Raw genomic sequence first — 17,878 nt, 5'->3', positions numbered from 1 at the left:
CTCAGGCCAAGGCATATAGAAAATAATCACAGCAAGCACTTATGACAGAGTGTGCTGTTACTTTGCTAAGTACCTGATGAATACTGAGTTCTATCAGTCTCACATTCTCTGGTGAGGAAGACGAGGCACAGACAGGTGAACTAGACTTGCCCAAGGTTAAGCAGTCAGGTGAGTGGCAGAGCCAGGGTGGCCTGCCTCCAGCCTCTATATATAGTGCTTGGAATTACTATCCTGTACTGCCTCCCACTCAGGCACCTAAGAATTTAGTTCTGACTCCCACCTACCTGTGCTCTTGAGCAAGTCCCTCTTCCTTTCTGACCTCAGTTCCCATAACTTCAATAGCAGCGGCCACCAAGTAGGGGAGCGCAGAGAAGACTAGATGTTTTCTGAGACCCTTTTCCAGTGAACCAGATAATGAGAAAGGAAAGGTGAAAACATGGAGGTAGATTACAGAAGACAGGGAGATGGACCCATGGAATGTGTGTGGAGGAGACTTGAGGGGACTATCCCAGAGGCACGTGGCAGGTGTAGAGTTCAGGTCTGGGTCATCTCAGCCTGGGGGGCTGTGGGAGAGGGAAGAGGCTGGAAGCAGCATCTCTAAGAACTTTCTGGAAACTGGATCCACCAGCTAGGGTGGTGGATGAAACAAGCTGGCCGGCGCTGCCACCTCTGTGCCCAGGACAGACCAGAGGGCTGGAGTATGTTTGTGTGTGTCTGTATATATGGATGTGTGAGTCTGTGATGAGACCCCTTCTCCCCTACCCTCAAATTCAGTCAAAGGACATCAGAAGCGAGGCTCCAGGACAGGTGTATGTGGGTTAGTGCACGGCATGCAAGTTGGTGGAAGCCTATAGGGGAGGTCCAGGAGTGGCAAGGCTGGCAATGCCTGTGCCCAGCTCTGGGGATCCCTCACTCTCTCCAGCAGGCTTGGGAAGGCCAGAATGAGAGGATGGGCTGTCTGTTCAGTGGGCTTCCTCAGGTTTTCTGCCCTTACTTCACTGCAGCTTAAGACACTCCCTCCTTGCCTCATTCTCTTTCTTTCTGCTCTGACCACTCCTCAGCCTCCATTTCTATCTCATTGTTCACCCATGTCCTTCATGGCAGTTATTCATTCTCAGTGTTGAGGTTTCCACATTTTCTTCCTGTCTACACTCTTCAGGAGTGAGTGAGTTCATTCCTTCTTAAGACTTTATTTTATTTTTGATTTTTTTATGTGTTATTTATTTCTGAGAAGGAGAGAGAGAGAGAGCGCGCGAGCACATGAACAGGGGAGGGTCAGAGAGAGAGGGAGATACAGAATCTGAAACAGGCTCCAGGCTCTGAGCTAGCTGTCAGCACAGAGCCCAACGCGGAGCTCAAACCCACGAACCAAACCGTGAGATCATGACCTGAGCCGAAGTCGGATGCTTAACCAACTGAGCCACCCAGGCGCCCCTCCTTCTCAAGACTTTAGTGACTGCTAGTAGGCCATTCTCTTTCAACTTTGTTGTCTCTAGTCTGTATCTCTCACTAGATATTCAGACCCATAGATGCAATTGTCAGGTGGATATTTCTTCAACACACCTTGTTGCAGCCATCTGAAACTTTCCACGTTCTCAAGTGAACTTGACATCCCCTCCACCCCCGCCACCCACTGCAACAGGCTTCTTCTCCTGTGTTCTACAGCTCTGTACATGACACTACCATCCTTCAAATTAAAAGTCATCCCAGACTCTGACCTTCCCTTCACCCCCATAAGCCAATCCTCATAGAGTGTTGTCTTTCTAACTCTTAAATATCTCTCTCCACCCCTCTGTCAGCCCTTTAAGCTCCCATACTCTTTCTCATGGACCAGTAGAGTTCTCAAAGCATGCTTCCTGGGCCAGCATCACCTACAACGTCTGCAAACTTGTTACAAGTGCTACTTCTTGGACCTCACCCCAGACCTACTGAGGCAATAAACCTGAGTGTGGGGACTGGAGATCTGTGTTTGAATAAACTCCTGAGGTGACTCAGAAGCTCAGTAATGTTTGAGAACCACTGCCTAGACCATTACAACAACTCCCTAACTGGTCTCCTGCCTTCTTCATTCATGACTCTTCTGATGCACCTCCAATTCCATTTAGCAATAAGAGTGACTGGACCACAGGGGCATCTGGGTGGCTCAGTCAGTTAAGCATCTGATTCTGGCTCAGGTCGTGATCTCATGGTTTGTGAGTTCGAGACCACAAGAACCTGCTTCAGATCCTCTGTCCCCTCTCTTTCTGCCCCTCCCCCACTCATTCTTTCTCTCTGTCTCTCTCTCTCTTAAAAAAAAAAAAAAGTGACTGGACCATGTAAGCTTCCTGCTGAAAACTTTCCTGGGGCTCCTCATGGCCCGTCTTCAGGGAAAAAAAATTTAAACACCCTAACTAGCATTCCAGACTCTTCACAGCTGCAACTGATTTTTCTTTTCTGCTTCATGAACTGCTTCACAAGAAGATGAAAGGAGAGACAGAGACTATATCCTGTACTGGCTTTGGTGCATGGCAGGTGCTCAGTGAATGCTTATTAAATAAATGATGAGTGGATGAGTTTATGAATTCCTTAGCTGATTGAGGGATCTTCTTAGGAAGCCTCCATGTGACCATGACCCTTGGTAGCTAGACATAGAAACTAGGTGTAATCTGAGGACATCATCTGATAAATGATTTTGCTTATGGCTACTGGGGAGACGGATGTTCATGATCTGCTACTGCTTTGGGGGATTCTGAAAACTACCAATTTTATGACTGCAGACTCTGTCACTCTTCAGGGCTAAGGGACTCCTCACTTGCTGAGTCATGGAGGAGGGCATTGCTGTTTGCCGACTCACTCTCTGGGACAGATGCACCTATGTGGAGGCCTATGTGGATATGCACAGGGGTACACATGCAGGCTTTCCTGGGCACATGGGGCACACAACATAAACTGAGACACACTTGGGAAACATACCTACACATGGAATACAGGACATATATTGACACATAGGTGCTCATGTTCAGATATCATAAGCTACCATTTGGCATGCTTGGCATAATGCTCTTCTCCCAGGCTCAAATAATTCCCTCTCTTTCCAGAAAGAGAGCTTGCATTTGGATTTAATGTTAAGAAAAAACTCAGGCCTGGCTTCTTTATTGATCAACACAGCCATCCTCCTCCCAGCCTTTTGCCATCTCCCCTGCCCTGGGTCTGGCTGGTTGTTGGCAGAGTGGGGAAAATCTGGCACAAGGAGATGCTGAGGCGCCACCTGGTGGTTATATTTCACAACTGAAGCTTACGTCCCCCTTTCTCCCTCGAAGCTGAATTGCCAAGAGCGAGCTTGGTCTTGTTAAGTTAGCCTAGCACCTTCCTCATTCAGGAGCCCAGAACTCTCTGACCATCCCTCACAAAAGTACAGAGCTCAGTCAGCCTGGGTTTTAAGTCCTTCTGCAGGGTTTGACTCCACCTCAGGAGGGCCAGTACTTTGAGAGCAGGGACACTGGGTGGTTGCTGCTTGCTCTAGGCTTTTCCTTCTCAGCCACTCCTATGACTTTAAGACTCTACACCCACAACTCCCAAATCTGTCACTTTGCCCAGACCTCTCTGAGCTCCAGACTGCAGAAAGCAACTTCCCCCTGGATATTCCACAAGCAGCACAAACTCACCATTTACCAAAATGAGCTTGTATTTTGCATTAACCTGTTTCCCAGTGTTCCCGGTGCCAGCGAATGGCCCCATTATCCACTCAGTGGCCCAGATCAGGTATCCGGGAGGGCTCTTTATCCCTCCTCACTTACAGTTAATCACCAAGCCCTATTAACTAACTCCTACCTATATTTTCTCCATCTTCACTGCCACTGCCTTAGTTCAGACTTAGTACCTCCTCTCTGAGCTCCTTGCCTCAGTTGTCCCCTTTGCAGCCAGTCATCTTTCAAAAATGCAAACTGGATCACATCCAGTCTGCTAAAAAAATTGCAGAAGGATCCCATGATCTAATCTTTCTGAGCATGGCACACCACAACTTGTGAGATCTGGTCCATGCCCACTGGTCCAACCTCATCTCACTTTACACTCTGCTGTAACAATAATGGGCTTCGTGCAGCTCCTAAGCTCACATGCCTTTATACCTGCTGTTCTTCTGTTTGTCTATCTGGCAAGCCTCTCCTCACCCCCATGTCTCAGAGCAAATACTTCCTGAGCTTTCCCAGATGTATTCAGCAAGGCTGAGAGGCTCTCATGCTCCAGCCATGCTTTATTCAGACCCTCATAGGAGCAACTGATTATACCTCTAGGAGATGTTGCCTTGTCTGTTTCCTTTCTAGATTTTAAGCTGCTTGAGGGCAGCTTTACATACTTACCCCCCTCCCCCCCAGGACTCCATGCTAAGAACATTACTTTCAGTACATCTAATAAACAAATGTTCCTCTGTCTATGCATGGCCAACCACAAGACAGGCTCATGGGACGTGCTCAGCGAATGCTTGTTGGCTTGTGGGCCTCGGTGGAGACGTGTGTAGTGTGTGGGCCGTGGGCAGGTCTGGCTCCAGTCTGAGAGCCTTGCTCAGGCCTGGTGAAGCAGTAGGTGCTTGGCTTCAGTCTTGAGCTGAAGCTCTCAGGCCCCTTCTCATTCTCACTGGCATAGAACAGAGGTGAACAGCTAGTTGCTTAAAATGTTTTGCTGTACAAAACATTTGGCCTGGAGATGTTGGGGGCAGTAGTGATTTCATGGAAAAAAAAAAAAAAGATCAACATTCGAAAATCAGATTTTGCATAAAAACTAGGGTTTCTGACTTGTCTTTAGAGATTAGAGGATGTGGCAATACTACTTGGAATCCCTCGAGGTCAACACTTCATTTGTACACAGGAGCACCAACTAGGTCTGGCCACCGCACTATCTGAATTTGCAGTCCGGCTCTGGCAGTACAGGGTGTGGACTGCAGGTCAACGGCCTGCTCGGTCTTGGCTTTGACACCTTACTAGCGCATCACCTCAAGCAAACCACCTACCCGTGCCTAGGTTTCTTCACCAGTAAAATCGGGATAATGCCTGTGTCACAGGATTCTCGGGCAGGCTAAATAACACTTGAAATGTACTTGGCATGGCGTGTGTTCAGCAAATGGTAGTTGTGAGCTCCTTGAGTCTGTAAGGCAGAAGGTGCAGGACAGACCACAGAGGAACCATCTTGCCACCAATGAACATTTATTGAGTGTCCGCATGTGCACAGCTTTGAACTTGGCGATCACAGAACGCACTGGGGGAGGGAAGGGAGAAATGGAAGCAAGGGATTGAGTTGTCGGGGGGGGGGGTGGTCCCCGGGGTTCATAAGAAAGGTAGTCCCTGTTGGAGCCGCCAGTCGCGTCTCTCTGCAGAGAGGGATCCTAAGCAGGGGTGGGAATTAAAGCCAGGCACCATGATGGCAATGGGGTGCAATCACTAGGGAAACATGCGGATTCTGGGGAAGTGTCCCTCCTATTCCTGGCTCCAGGCAAGCCAGATGGCACTAGGGGGACAGGGATCAGATGCTCAGGTGTCCAAGCAGAGATAAGGACAGGCAAAATAAATAAACCCCCAACCCCCATCGTCACTCTGCTGCAACATGACACAAAAGCTTAGAGACCAGGGCCTAAGGACTCCTGGGTCCCCTCAAGGAAGCTCAGGTGGAAAGAGGTTTCCCCACCCACACACCAGGTCTGTCTGCCCCAGGTTTCCCTGGAAGGATGAGGCAGTTCAGACCCTCGGTCACTGAAGTTGATAGGAAGAACTGCGATGTCAATGGCCTGAGTCTGCTCTCTGCCCAAAGGGGCTAAGAGCAAGGGCCAAATGGCCAATTGGAAGGACGTGGACCTGGGAGGCTAGAGGGGGCACCACAGCCTAGGGGAGCCCACGCCCTGGCCGGCAGGGCACATGGGCTGAGGCAGCCAGCTCCTGCCAGCCCTATCCCACCCTGGGGCCTCCCTCTCGTAGGGGAGTCTGACATAGGGCACAATGACACCTAGTGCCCCCCTCCCGGGGGGCTGCTCCAACATTCCCCGGCCTGGCAGGGATAGCTATGTTGGTTTTCAAGCCAATCCCTGCCCCCACAGGGGCCCGGGGGGCGGGACGCAGTTCCTTACACTTGAGGGGTGGGCACCGTGCCCTTGCCCTCAGAAAAGCCAGAAAGCTGGGATGTTGTGTGTGTGGGGAGTTTGGGGAGGGGGGTCCAGTTTGGGGGCTTCAGGGAAGATGCCTCCTCCCTCCTTCCCTCGCTGCCCGCCCCTGGGTCTGTCCCCAGTGGACACCTGCTCAGGGCTCTGACAGGCACTGCTCCAGGGCAGCCATGCGGTAGTGGCTGGCCGTCTCCTCACCCGCCTGCAGCCTCATGGCCTCCCGGCACAGCCGGTTGGCCCGTGCCAGCTCCACCAGGACGCCCTGATAGGCAGCGACCATCTCGGGCTTGACGGAGTTGGGGCTGACGCTGCCCAGCAGCTGGAGCAGCTCCTGCGGCCAGCGGGAGCGCAGGGCGGCCGGGGCCAGCCAGGGCAGCAGGGGCACGCAGCCTGTGAAGGCCTGCATGCCCAGAAACCACAGCTCCTGCAGGTCGGCCCAGACGCCCTCGTAGTCGGGGGACAGGGCCAGCACCGCCTGGTCGGAGCCAGGCGTGGCCCGTGCCACGTGGGACTGTGACAGGAAGAGGATGGCAGCTGCAAAGAAACCTCGGGATGCTGGCGTTCCCTGAAGAGCTGGAAGGCAAGTGGGGAGTGGGCGCGTGAACTTGGTGGGCCAGCGGCTTTCCCAGACCCTCGCTTGACCCTCCTGGGCGGAGACACTCTGGGAGCCTGGAACCAGCCTGCCTGGGCTCAAACCCTACCTTCAACTTCACTTTGTGACCTTGGGTAATCCACTTTTCTGGGTCTCATTTCCTTACTCGTAAAACGGGGCCAATAGTGCTAATCTTAGAAATCGGTTGTGAGAATTAAATGTGATAATCTTGGTACACTCAACCTCATGGTCAGCCCTTCGTGCAGCAGAACAGGAGCAGGATGGGAGCTGCTGCCAGGCCTGGGGACCTACAGGCAAAGGCGGTCTCAACAATTTGATTCTTGGGCCAGAAGAGGGCGCTAGAGCAAGGACAGGGGGACCAGGAGCTGGTGGTGCGGCTCTGCTTACCTGCCAGGCAGGGGCTCACCCCTGTAATGCAGACCCTCTCGGGGAGGCTGTTAGTCCAACCTGGTGGCAATTGTGGGTTAACAGCACTGGGGCTTTACTCAGGCTAAGGCGATGCAGCCTGGGACTGAGGGAGCATGGGGCTAGAGCCTAGGGGTGGCTCCTAGTTCACTGGGACACACTTTCTTCCCTTTGCTGGGGGACCCTACTGGGATCCCTGCACAGGGAACAGACAGGCAGCTGAGGGTACAGGCTCATTACACCCTGTTCCCGGGCATCTGCTTAGCTCCTCCAACCTGACAGATGGGGCACAGGGAACAGGCGGGGACAGAGGGACCCAAGCAGACACCCACGGCCAAAGTGGAAGACACAGAGGGCTGGCAGGGGCTGGAAGGGACGTCCCTCCTCCTGCACAGAGCCAGAGTGAGGCAGGGTTGCGGAGAAGGTATCTGCAGAGGGGCACCAAAGCATTGAAGCCTATCATGAGGGAGGTGAGGTGTTAAGCAGAGAAAAACCTCAATGGGGAGGAAGAAGGTTCCTGACTCAAGGCCTGGGTGGGGGCGGCTCTACCTTGAAAACACTGGATTCAGACTCCTCAGCCTGCTGGGAATTCCAGGTGCCTATGCCTGTGCCTCTGAGCAAGCCTGTACTTACACCCACCAGACCTTGCCTTAAAAGTCTTCAGAAGGAAAAGAATGTTATCATTTGGAGGAGAAGGGTGGGGTAGGGTGGAGGATGGAGACACACTTCAGAGATTTCCTCTCAATTGGAAAATTCTATAAAACCATTCCCTGAAAATGGGGACTTAAGCCCAGAATATAACGGGTCTACCCAGATCTTTTGCTCCTATCCATTAGGACTGGGTCCCGGAGCTTACCTGGAGAGGTGCTGAGGAGCCGGGCCATAAGAAGGCCCAGGGTGGCCACATTGGCAGCCAGAAGCAGCCTCCCTTGCTGCTGCACTAGTGCGGGCAGTGACGTCATCAGGGTGTTCATAAGAGATGTGAAGCAGGCATCTCGCCTGGAGAGAAAGTGGGGGGAAAGACGGGAGCAGGGGGGTTATTTGAGCTACACCAAGGCCTGGGAAAACCTGGGATTCTGGGTTCCTAGCTTCACCAGGGTTTGGCAAGAAATGAGACAGCAGGGTTAAGAGTTAACTTTGGGCCCATTCATGGCATCTGGGGAGCAGAGGCTGGGTCACAGTTGGAGCAGGCAGACAGGCCCAGAGGGGTTCCAGACATGCCAAAACCTCGTGTGGGGTGGCTCTGTCTATTCTGAGAGGCTGTCACTCTAACACTAACAAGAACCCATGGGCACAGGGAAGCAAAGTAGGAGACTGAGACCTGAGGCAAGTCTGAGCAGCCCCCCCTCCCTGCTTCCTCCAACCTCCTTCCCAGCCTCACTTGATCAGCCCTGGTGCGGTGACCACAAGGTTGAGGAAGATATGACAGCAGGTCTGTAGGCCGATCTCCACGCTGTCAGGCAGCACTGAGGTGTCATGGCCTGGGGATGTGAGTTCCCACTGCTGCAAGAAATACTTGCACAGAAGTGAGGGGGCTCCCTCCTTGATCAGGATCTCCCGGGGCCCATCTTCAACGGTCAGGTGGCACCAGCCGGGTAGAAGGAGCCTGGGGGGTGGAAGGAACAGGTGTGTAAAGGGTGGGGAGAGATGAAGGCACAAGGATTCCCTTTCTTGGGGCATCCCACCTAAGAGAAATGAAAGCAAGGGAAAAGGACACATTCTTCCTTGTAGGTCCCACAGGAAAAGCACATGCTTTGGTGCTGCACAGGCCTAAGCTTGAACTTGGGCTCTGCCACGTAGTGTACGTGTGGGCAAGTTACTTAAACCCTGAGTCTCGGTTTGCTCATCCTGAAGACGTGGATGAGACTTATGTCATAGATTTGCTGTGTGAACCAAATGAGATTGTTTTGGTAAAGGGTAGAGAAAAGTGCTTGGCATGTGGTGGATGCTCAATAAGCATGAGTTTTCTCTTTATAGAGAAATCTGGGGTTGGCAAGGAAGACCTGGCTGACCAGGAGTCCTGTGTGAACAAGCCCCCCCAAAACAAACAGAAATAATCCTAAAGGAAGCCCAGCACAGACCAGTTTGGGGGTGAGGAAGTATCCCTCTGTTATACTTTTCTTTAGAACAGTCTGGCTGGATAGACTCTAACTACAAACTCACCGGAGAGCATCCCCTGGCCAGGTGGGCCCTGGGGTGGTGGGGGAGATGGCCAGGGTGGCCACCTGCTGGGAGAGGTCATTCGCCTCCTCGGCCTCCTCGTAGAGGGTCTTGGCATAGCGCACAAGGAAGGGCAGCAGCTGGCAGACCTCCTTGCGCAGGGATGAGGTCTCCTCGGCCAGCCAGGCCCCCAGGATCCGCACCGAAGCAAACACAAAGGGCTCCTTCTGCTTCTCTGGCCCCACCTGTTGCCATGGGACCCCTGTGAGATGGAGTAGGACCACAGACCCTCCCCGGCCGGGACAGCATGCCAGCCAGCCTAGGAAGAACACAACTAGAAGGGAATTCTGGCCTGTGAGCCCTTCAAAGGCAGGCCCTGTGTACCCAGCACCTAGCACATGGGAAAGATACGCCCGACAGGAGCCTGGCAGAGAGCAGGCCCTCAGGGCACGTCTGCCGAGCAAACTGGACTTTGGACAACATGTCCCCACACTCACTGGGACTCAACTTGCATCCCCTTGTCCCCCCACCTCTAAAGTATCTCAAGGTTCAAAGGAAACTCACAGGTCTGAAGCTAACTAAACACTCCCTCTACAGCAGCTCTGACCTGGGAGGAGTTGGCTGAACCTCTCTGGAGGCCAGGAACCAGGCAGCCCTGCTCCTTTGCCCAGCTCCACGACAAGTCTGGATGTGCAGGTGTATGAAACAATGCAAGAGGCTGAGCAGAACAGACTGCTTCGGTTTGGAGTGTGTGTGTACTGGGGGGAGGGTTGTGAGTGGGAAGTCACTGTGTTGTGTGCGTGTGTGTGTGTGTGTGTGTGTGTATGTGTGTGTGTGTGTGTACTGTGATGTGAGTGCACATATGGTGTGTGGTATGGTGCTTGTGTGGAGGCTCAGGGAGGGAGAGAGAGGGAGGCTCGGCCACTCTACTCCAGGGAGTGCTGCAGGATCAGCCCTCAGAGTGGGCATCTTGCCCTCTCCCTATTACACTGAGGTGCAGTTCACTTCCCCCTTTGCCTTGCCTTCTGGCTCCCCCCACACCAGGCTCCCTCCATGGGTCGCTATGCCTCACCTGCTGCAGATAGTGGATGACAGCCCCGATGGCCTCCTTCATGATGCTCACGAGCTGCACCTTCTGTGGCTCCTTGAGCAGTGATTGCTCACAGCGGGTGCATTCCTGGATCCCCAACTCCATGAGGGCGTAGCAGGCGGTCACCACATCCTCTTTTACTTCTGTGCCTGTCTCCTCCAGCGCCAGCCGTACCTCCACACACGCCAGATTCACCAGCAGGGCCAGGAACTTGCTCCCGGAGCTGCCCGCTGGGATCCAGTCGGAGCCGCAGGCGTGCGCCAGGCGGGCCGCCAGCTTGAGTGCAGGGTTGCGCTGCCAGGAGCTCAGCTTGCTGCCCAGGATGCGTGCCAGCCCGGCCTGCAGATCCCGGAGGCATTCAGAGGGCACGGTTGTTGGGGGCAGAAAGAGGGGCAGCAGCTGGCAGAGCTCAAACTTGCTGGCATCCTCGGCTTTCTGGAAATCTTCACTGAGGCCCCGCAACACAGCCAGGAGGTCGGGCTCCGCCTCCTTCCAGCACTGGGTCTCAGCAGCAGCCAGCAGCCCCACTAGGAGTGCCAATGCCTGGTCAAAGCCATAGCCATGCCCCAGGTATGCCTGACACAGGGCAGACACGGTGCCACCAGCAATGAGGTGCCGGGGCCCACGGGGTGTGCCTGCCACAGCTGTCAGGCACTGGTAGGTGTCGTCAATCATGGAACGGCGAGCAGCATCATCCGGGTCCCCCCGGGCAGTGAGGAACGTGCTAAGGATGGGGATCTTGTTCAGGACCTGGGGATGGGCAGCCAGTTCAGGGTCGCTGCAGAAGCAGGCCAGCAGGGCCACACCCAGGGCTCGGAGAACATGGTCAGGGCAGCCATCTGGTGCCTCCTTGGTGGTCAGGAGGCGATTGGGGAAGGTGAAGCCTACAGCATCGAAGATCCGCCGTCGAGTTTTGGCATCGATGTCACCTGCTTTGACTGCCTTGGTCACCTAAGGGGGGTGGGTATGTGCTATCAGCGGGATGAAAGAAAGACTGCCCCCTGTACCTTGGGGTACTGACCATTACCAGGATGGGGTTATGGAAGGGGACTTGCTCTGGGGTCAGGAAGCCTCCAGAGGTCATTTTGTCCAGCTCCTTCCCTCCCCACCCGGGGAGAGAGATGGTTGTGACCTCTGGGATCCCTCATCTATGATTACCTACACAGAAGGGAGGTCCAGTCCTCCTCAACTACTCGTTCTGCCGTTTCATCACCCGGTCATCTGGGAAGTTCTTTTTGATGTCTAATCTAGATGCTGGCAACCTGAGTTGGGCTTAGAGCTCAGTTTAAAATCCCCCAAGGATTTAGGGTCTCTCCCTAATTGCCCCCCCACCCCCACCCCAGCAGAGGAGTCTCTGATCCATTCCCACCACCTTCTCAGGGGAAATGGCTCCTGTGTCTCGCCACTCTGCCTGTCAAAACATTTCCCCTTACATTTCACCTCAACACCTCCTCTGCTGCAGTGTGAGCCCTTGACTCTGGAGCCTTCTCCCTGTTGCCATGGCAAACAAGCGGAGACTGTGCTCCCTCCTCCCTTCCCCCCCCCCCCCCCCCCCCCCCCCCCCCCCCCCCCCCCCCCCCTTCTCAGCACTGCAGCTCTTGCTCTGCTGGCCCCAGCCTGGTTCTTCCAACAGGGCTAAGACCCAAACCAGCTCCTTCGCCCTCAACCTACCTACTGTCATCCTGGCCATCCCCTGGGACCCCTTCCCAGTTACTTCTAGTTCTGCTACTCTCTCCACCCCCAGAGCAATCATCCCCAGCCCTCAAGTACTCTGCACTAGTTACTACCTGCTGCTGTCACCCTATGAGTCAGCTCCCATCTGCTCTGGGACGCCCCAGAGAGCAGACCCAGGCAGCCTCCTCCAAGGCTTCTAAGGCCCTAAGCCTTATTCACCCCCACTCTCCCCTTTGCTCCCACACTTAGGGAAGCAAAGAAGAGTCCAAAGGCAGGCATCTTGGTGCCTCCGGGAATGGCAGCACCACCTATATATCCTCAGGGACTTTTTCACCCCATTCCTAGGGGACCCAACCACCCAGCCCTTCCCACCTCCCAATTTTCAGTCAGGTCCTTACTAGCAGCAGGGCTGCAAACTGCTCGCTGTCATTCTTGGCCTCACGGAGGGCTCCCAGGTAGCGCTCCAGGGTGGGGTTTCGGCTCTCTGCCTGGTTCAGAGCTGGCTCACAATCCGAGGCCATGATGCCCGCCTTGCCCAACTGTGAACACAAGAGGGACTGAGCATCCCTCTGCAGAGGAGGGGTGGGGGTGGGAGTGGAGGAGGGAGGGAGGGATTAGCACAGAGGGAGGGGAGGATCAGGAGGGATGGGTTCCTCAAGACTGACCTCCCTTGTGGGAGCCCCTTAAAGGCACTGGACCCTCAAGTCCTTAGGAATGAAGAAGGACCCTGGCCAAGGTCACCTCGGGAAAGTGGGAAAGAAGGACCATGCATCCCGCTGCTCAGCTGGACAGCTCTCCTTACCAATCTCCCAGGAGTGGGAGGGGGGTTGGCCCCACTGCTCAGCTGCCCCCTGGCACCAGAGGCCTGATTTTATCTCCCTTCACCCAAGCACACCAGGAGGGAGTGGTGAGGACAGACAGGAAGGAATGGAGACATACATGGGTGAAGTTCGATTATCCGGACTCGGGCTGACATGAGGGAAAAGGGCATTCTAGGTTTCCTTTCCCCTCCCTTCTCCAGAACAGGCAGGAAACAAGCTTCAGCACAAGTGGGGTTGCAGGGTACTGACCAGGGAAGGCTTGGAGGCCCCTTTGGGGACCCCACCCCTCCAGCCAGGGCTCTCAATCGCCCCCGCAGGCTCCTTGCCTCCTCTCCTTTCCCTCCCTCAGGCAGAAGCTGCAGCAGCAGCAGCAGCAGCAGCAGCAGCAGCAGCAGAATTAACCCTTTGCATTCCCCCTCCTCGCCCTCCCCGCCCCGCTACCAGTCTGTGGATGCCGGCAGGGGCTGGAGAAGCAAGAAGGGGTCCCGGGTAGCTCCCAGGACAACGGAGAATCCAAAAGCCGGATAATCGAAGCGGGGCTGCTGAGATGGGGAGATGAGAAAGGGAAGAGAGGGTTCCTGGCGGTCACCACCTGTCCCGCCGCAGCCAGGTCACAACACGACATTGATGAAGTCACGACAGGGCGGCGATGAGATCACACTTCACGATGGCGCGGTGATGTCACGGAGAGATCACGGTAAAATCACGACATGGACAGCCCCCAAAGATGACAGGGCAAATTAAAAAAATATATATATATATAGCTATATATTGAAAAGGGCTGTGACAAAATGGAGTCTCGACAGGGCACGATGATGTCGCGATATGGCGCGATGGAGTCGCGATAGGGTCCCCGGGGTGTGTCGGCATCGATCAGCGCCGGCTCGGCGAGGCCCCGGCTGGGATGCAGGGAAGGGCCTGAAGGGGGCTGAGCTCACCAGGCTGCGGCCCCGAGCGGCGAAATCTTCTCCGAGCGCGACGCTCCTGGAGCCTGGGGCCGCTGCTCACGCCGCTTTGCCCACTCCCGGCTCCAGGAGGCTGCAGCTCCACCCCCACCCCCGCAGCGCTCTCGACCAATCCGCGGCGGCTTCACTCCGGGCTCTGGCCAATGGCACACCTGGGCGCTAAGCCGTAGGGGGTGCTACCGTTGCCGCCATCTTGCTTGTGGGTATTGCCCGAGTCTGGGGCCTGGGGCTCGCGCAGGGCATGCGAAGGCGCAGACTGCCTGTGGAGAGCGGGAGGCGACAGCCTGGCGGCCCAGGCTCCTTCGCTCGTGCGTAGTTCTGTCCCTCAGCACTGCCCCACCTCCCCCTCTGGCTCGAGGCTGGAATGGAGCTTCCGGGTGGGGGGGCAGGAGGGCTGGTTAGCATGAAGAGTGTGTTTCCGGGTTGAGCCCCGCGAGGTGGGAGGAGGCGGCGTTTCCGGCCGCGGTCGCTGTCCCGGGAGGCTGAGGCGAGAGGGAGCTGTCCGGGTGGGGAGCCAGCACTACCTTCTTCCTTTTCCTCCTCCTCCGGGTGAGGGGAGCGAAGGTTGGGGCCCTGACCCCATGGACCGGGAGGAGGCGGAGGCCGCCGAGAGCCGGGGCCCAGCTGTGTGGCCCTGAGCCCCGGTAGGTGGCCGGGGGCGGCTGGCTGCCGGGCCGAGGACCTCGAGCTCAGGGGAGGGGCAGGAGGGACGGGCTATTTCTGAGGGTGCGCTGGCTGGGTGTTGGGACCCGGAGGTGGCGCTCCTGGCCCGGCTAGGGCAGCCAGCTGCTTCTGGCTTTGCAGGTGCGGAGCTCGAGTCCCAGGCTGAACCCTGCTTCTTTCAGGCCCAGGCCTGGTCATGCAGCATCCTCCATCCCCTGACACACCGGGCTCGGGGCGCTGCTGTGCTTCCTCCCTCGACTTCTGCAGCCTCGTCCTGAGCTGCTGTGTGTGGTGTTCGGTCTCCCCGCCAGGATAGAAAGTTGATGCAGAATTAGGGGGGCGGGGCTGAGTACGATGTGTAAATTACCATGCGAAACCTGCCTTATCCCGGACTTTAGAAAATTATTACCCAACAGAGGGGTTCTGTGGTGTCTGCGGTGAGCACAAAGGTGAAATGAAGGAAGTCAAAAGAACACCTTAGGCGGTTCTAGGACCGCTTTTCCTTTTCTCACCGCCTGATGCTTGTGCCCAACCGACAATAGATGCAGTTAGTGAAGAGCATTAGCTGACTCTCCTTGTGCTTTCTTCTGTGATTAACAGACTGGGAGCTAGGAACAAATTGGAAAGACGACCTCCCAGAACAATCTGTTCATTTTTCCAGCTATTTGGAAAACAATGTCTGCAAATATAAGCAAAGTTATTCATGGCAGTCTGTTCTGTAACTTTCCCAAATATTTGAGACTTTTTTTTTTAAGAGCTTTATTCTTGATTACTCATACCAGCTGAATAGGCTGTTTCAGACTTGCTCTGTCGTTGTTCAAACATATCTTATCGCTGTGTACATAAATGGAGTTCCACGTATGTAGCTGACAGACTGAACTATGATACATCCCCCATCAACCTGAAGGATTAAGTAAACATTACCCCCTTCTCTGAACAGCTGCTGCAACAGAGAGTGCTTTTATTTCGGGTGTACTTGTAACGCCCTAAATGCCAAAACTATTGCAAGCTTTTCTAGATTTTCATTTGTCAAGTATTGTGGGGGTGTGTGTTCTCACCCTGGGTTTTTACCCTTTGATTCTGTAACAACCCATTTGGATCTTGGTGATGTGTTGTTCTTGCCTCTGGTCAGCAAGGCTTTGACTGAACCCTAGCAGTGATTTGTGCCCTTAGGCAGTTGTAGATTTGGGAAGCCTAGCTGGTTGGGAGTTAGTTCATTTGAAAAGAGCTCTGCCTCTTATGCATGGTTTCTAAGACATTGCACTTCTAATCAGCTTGCTAATCCAGTGGTGTTTATTACTCCCATTTTCAAAGCCTATTCATTTCTTTTATGCTTCTGTCGCCCACCTGTCACGCTATTGATGACAGATGTTGAGTCACTTTGAATTTAAAATCCTTTTGTGGTAGGCAGAAATGTGTTGGGTAAGATCCACACACACACATACACGTGCACACTCAACTGTTCCATCTTGAGAGGCTAGAGAAGTTGCTGGGTATACTTTCTAACTTGGGCTCCATTTTATAATCTCTTGAGCATGTCACTGGCCTGCACATCTTTCAGCCCCCTGCTCCCTAAGATACAACTTCAAAACTACTAGAAATCAGAATGGATGGAAGTGAATGAGGAAGAAGTACTTCAGTTGCTTAGGGCTCAGTGAAAGCCTTTTCTTGGGTGGGCTGTGCCTTGGTTTTGCAGCTGTGGATGTTTCCTGGTATTGGTCAATATTGACATCCAGCCCATGTGATGCCAGTCTCCTTGTATGCCGGCTGCGGGTGGGGGGCGGAGTCTGTACTATTTGCCACATGTGAGTGACAGGTGCACATTTAAGACAGAAGAATTTGAATTGCTTCTTCAGAACCCAACCAACCCTCATGATATTGTCAAGATTTATATAATAATTTATACAATGTAGGGAAGTTGTATAAGAGAAGAAACAGATGAAAATCATTTTCTCTCTGGAAGGGAGCTAAATTATCCAGCTCCAAGATTCTAGAGTAGCCAGCACAATGCCTAGCACACAATAGGGGCTGTGTAAATATTTGTTGAGTGTCTATATGAATTCAAGTCAGGAATTGCAGATGAATCTAGGGATCAGGGAGGTGACATTGAAGTGTAACTTGGATAGATTTTTAAGGTCATGGTGGGGCAGTAGTAAACTGGAGGGTGCATGTACTTCCTAAAGACAATCACATTAATTTTTTTTTTTTTAAACACAGCTAGACAAAACTCTCAGGTTAGTTTACCTCTGATAGTCGAAACTCCTCATAGATAAGAAGGCGTGTTTGGTCAAAGTCACAAAGCTGTTACTGGAAGAATTGGAACTGAAGCTCAGATCTTTTTTTCTTCAGGCAAGTACTTTTTCCATTCTTCCACATAGATGATTTACTGTTAGCTTAGAAAATAACAGAACATAAAGTGTTTCAGTTTTACAGTGGATTCATTTCATACCCCTTGCTGTTTTTATCCTGATAATTATAGGCTTTGTCAAAGCTCAGGTTTAAAATTTATAGGCAGGTATGAGCAGTGAAAGATAAACTTGAAATTTCTCTTCCTCCTAGGCTGTCACATTCTCTAGCATTCTACATTTCCAGGAACCAATTATTAATTACTTGGCATATAATTTCTTCCCTTTCTGTCTTTATAGTGAACGGGTTCCGCCTATCTGGAAGGCCATGGAGAAGAGGCTGGGAGTGAAGCCAAGCCCTGCTTCCTGGATTTTGTCAGGATTTTGTTGGCAGATATCTGTGAAATGGTTGAGAAGCCTGTACCTGTTTTTTACTTGCTTCTGCTTCAGTGCTCTGTGGTTGTCAACAGGTACCATTTTCTTTATAGATTTAAACTCTGTATGAGTCTTTCATTTCATATTAAAGACGAGGAGGAGGCAGAAAAGCAACCTGCTAATTGAGAGAAATGGTCATCCTTTTGGTAGACGCTTAGTTTGTTGGGTTTATTTGTTTTGGAACAATTAAAATTGGGTTCTTCCTTGTAAAGGGAAATTGCCATGATAATTTTAAGATTTGGTGAAGATGTAATGAAAAGAAAAACATTTGAGGGGTGCCCAGGTGGTTTAGTTGGTTAAACGTCTGACTCTTGATCTCAGCTCAGGTCTTGATCAGAGAGGCATGGGTTCTGGCCCTGAGTTGTGCTCCATGCTGGGCATGAAGCCTACTTAAAAAAAAAAAAAAAAAAAGAAAGAAAAATATTTGCAAGTTGGGAAGACCTGGGTCCTGGTTCTGGATGTTTCTACGTAATAGCTATAAAACCTTGAGCAAGTTACCTATTGTCTGTAAAGAAGGATAAGATTTACCTTGTAAGTTGATAAGGAGAGACACTGTGATTAAAGTGTGTAGTGTAGCACTGTG

The 17,878-nt window shown here is 53.0% G+C and overlaps 2 protein-coding genes across 10 annotated transcripts in view; one reads left to right on the top strand and one right to left on the bottom strand.

Annotated features, from left to right (window-relative positions):
- Nucleotides 1-5,164: 5,164 nt before the first annotated feature.
- NCDN (neurochondrin) lies at nt 5,165-13,931 on the bottom strand. 4 transcript variants are annotated; one of them, XM_039251744.1, is made up of 8 exons: nt 13,826-13,931; nt 13,480-13,547; nt 12,465-12,605; nt 10,375-11,343; nt 9,306-9,547; nt 8,524-8,748; nt 7,999-8,141; nt 5,165-6,697 (listed from the first exon to the last, which is right to left on the bottom strand). In XM_039251744.1, exons 2-8 carry the CDS (start codon nt 13,510-13,512, stop codon nt 6,261-6,263), a joined length of 2,190 nt encoding a protein of 729 aa, XP_039107675.1. In that variant the 5' UTR covers nt 13,513-13,547; nt 13,826-13,931; the 3' UTR covers nt 5,165-6,260. The 4 variants fall into 4 exon arrangements, with proteins under 4 accessions (XP_039107675.1, XP_039107674.1, XP_039107676.1 ...); XM_039251743.1 differs by having other exon boundaries at nt 13,480-13,931; XM_039251745.1 differs by lacking the exon at nt 13,480-13,547 and having other exon boundaries at nt 13,826-13,930.
- A 148-nt stretch (nt 13,932-14,079) lies between these two features.
- Nucleotides 14,080-17,878, top strand: part of KIAA0319L (KIAA0319 like) — a 94,749-nt gene continuing 90,950 nt past the window's right edge. For 2 of the 6 annotated variants that reach the window (XM_039251736.1, XM_039251741.1), the window contains exons 1-2: nt 14,258-14,496; nt 17,161-17,330. In XM_039251736.1, coding sequence (XP_039107667.1) covers nt 17,189-17,330 — 142 coding nt within the window. In that variant the 5' untranslated portion in view covers nt 14,258-14,496; nt 17,161-17,188. Of the gene's footprint in view, nt 14,161-14,254; nt 14,497-16,732; nt 16,865-17,160; nt 17,331-17,878 lie in introns of those variants that run through there. The other 4 variants (XM_039251738.1, XM_039251737.1, XM_039251739.1 and 1 more) reach the window with 4 other exon arrangements.

This window comes from Hyaena hyaena, unplaced genomic scaffold, assembly GCF_003009895.1.
Source record: "Hyaena hyaena isolate Hyena2069 unplaced genomic scaffold, ASM300989v1 scaffold_397, whole genome shotgun sequence".
In the NCBI taxonomy this organism is placed as follows: domain Eukaryota; kingdom Metazoa; phylum Chordata; class Mammalia; order Carnivora; family Hyaenidae; genus Hyaena; species Hyaena hyaena.
Note: the sequence above shows the minus strand (reverse complement) of the source record. Positions and strands in the feature narration are given on the sequence as shown.

Excerpts from the sequence above, each read along its gene's own strand:
- NCDN (XM_039251743.1), bottom strand. The coding sequence starts at position 13,512 with ATGTCGTGTTGTGACCTGGCTGCGGCGGGACAG. Across the intron at positions 8,749-9,305 it reads TGGCCAGGGGATGCTCTCCG|GCTCCTTCTACCCGGCTGGT; the intron begins GTGAGTTTGTAG and ends TCCACCCCCCAG. Across the intron at positions 6,698-7,998 it reads GCTCCTCAGCACCTCTCCAG|CTCTTCAGGGAACGCCAGCA; the intron begins GTAAGCTCCGGG and ends CTTGCCTTCCAG.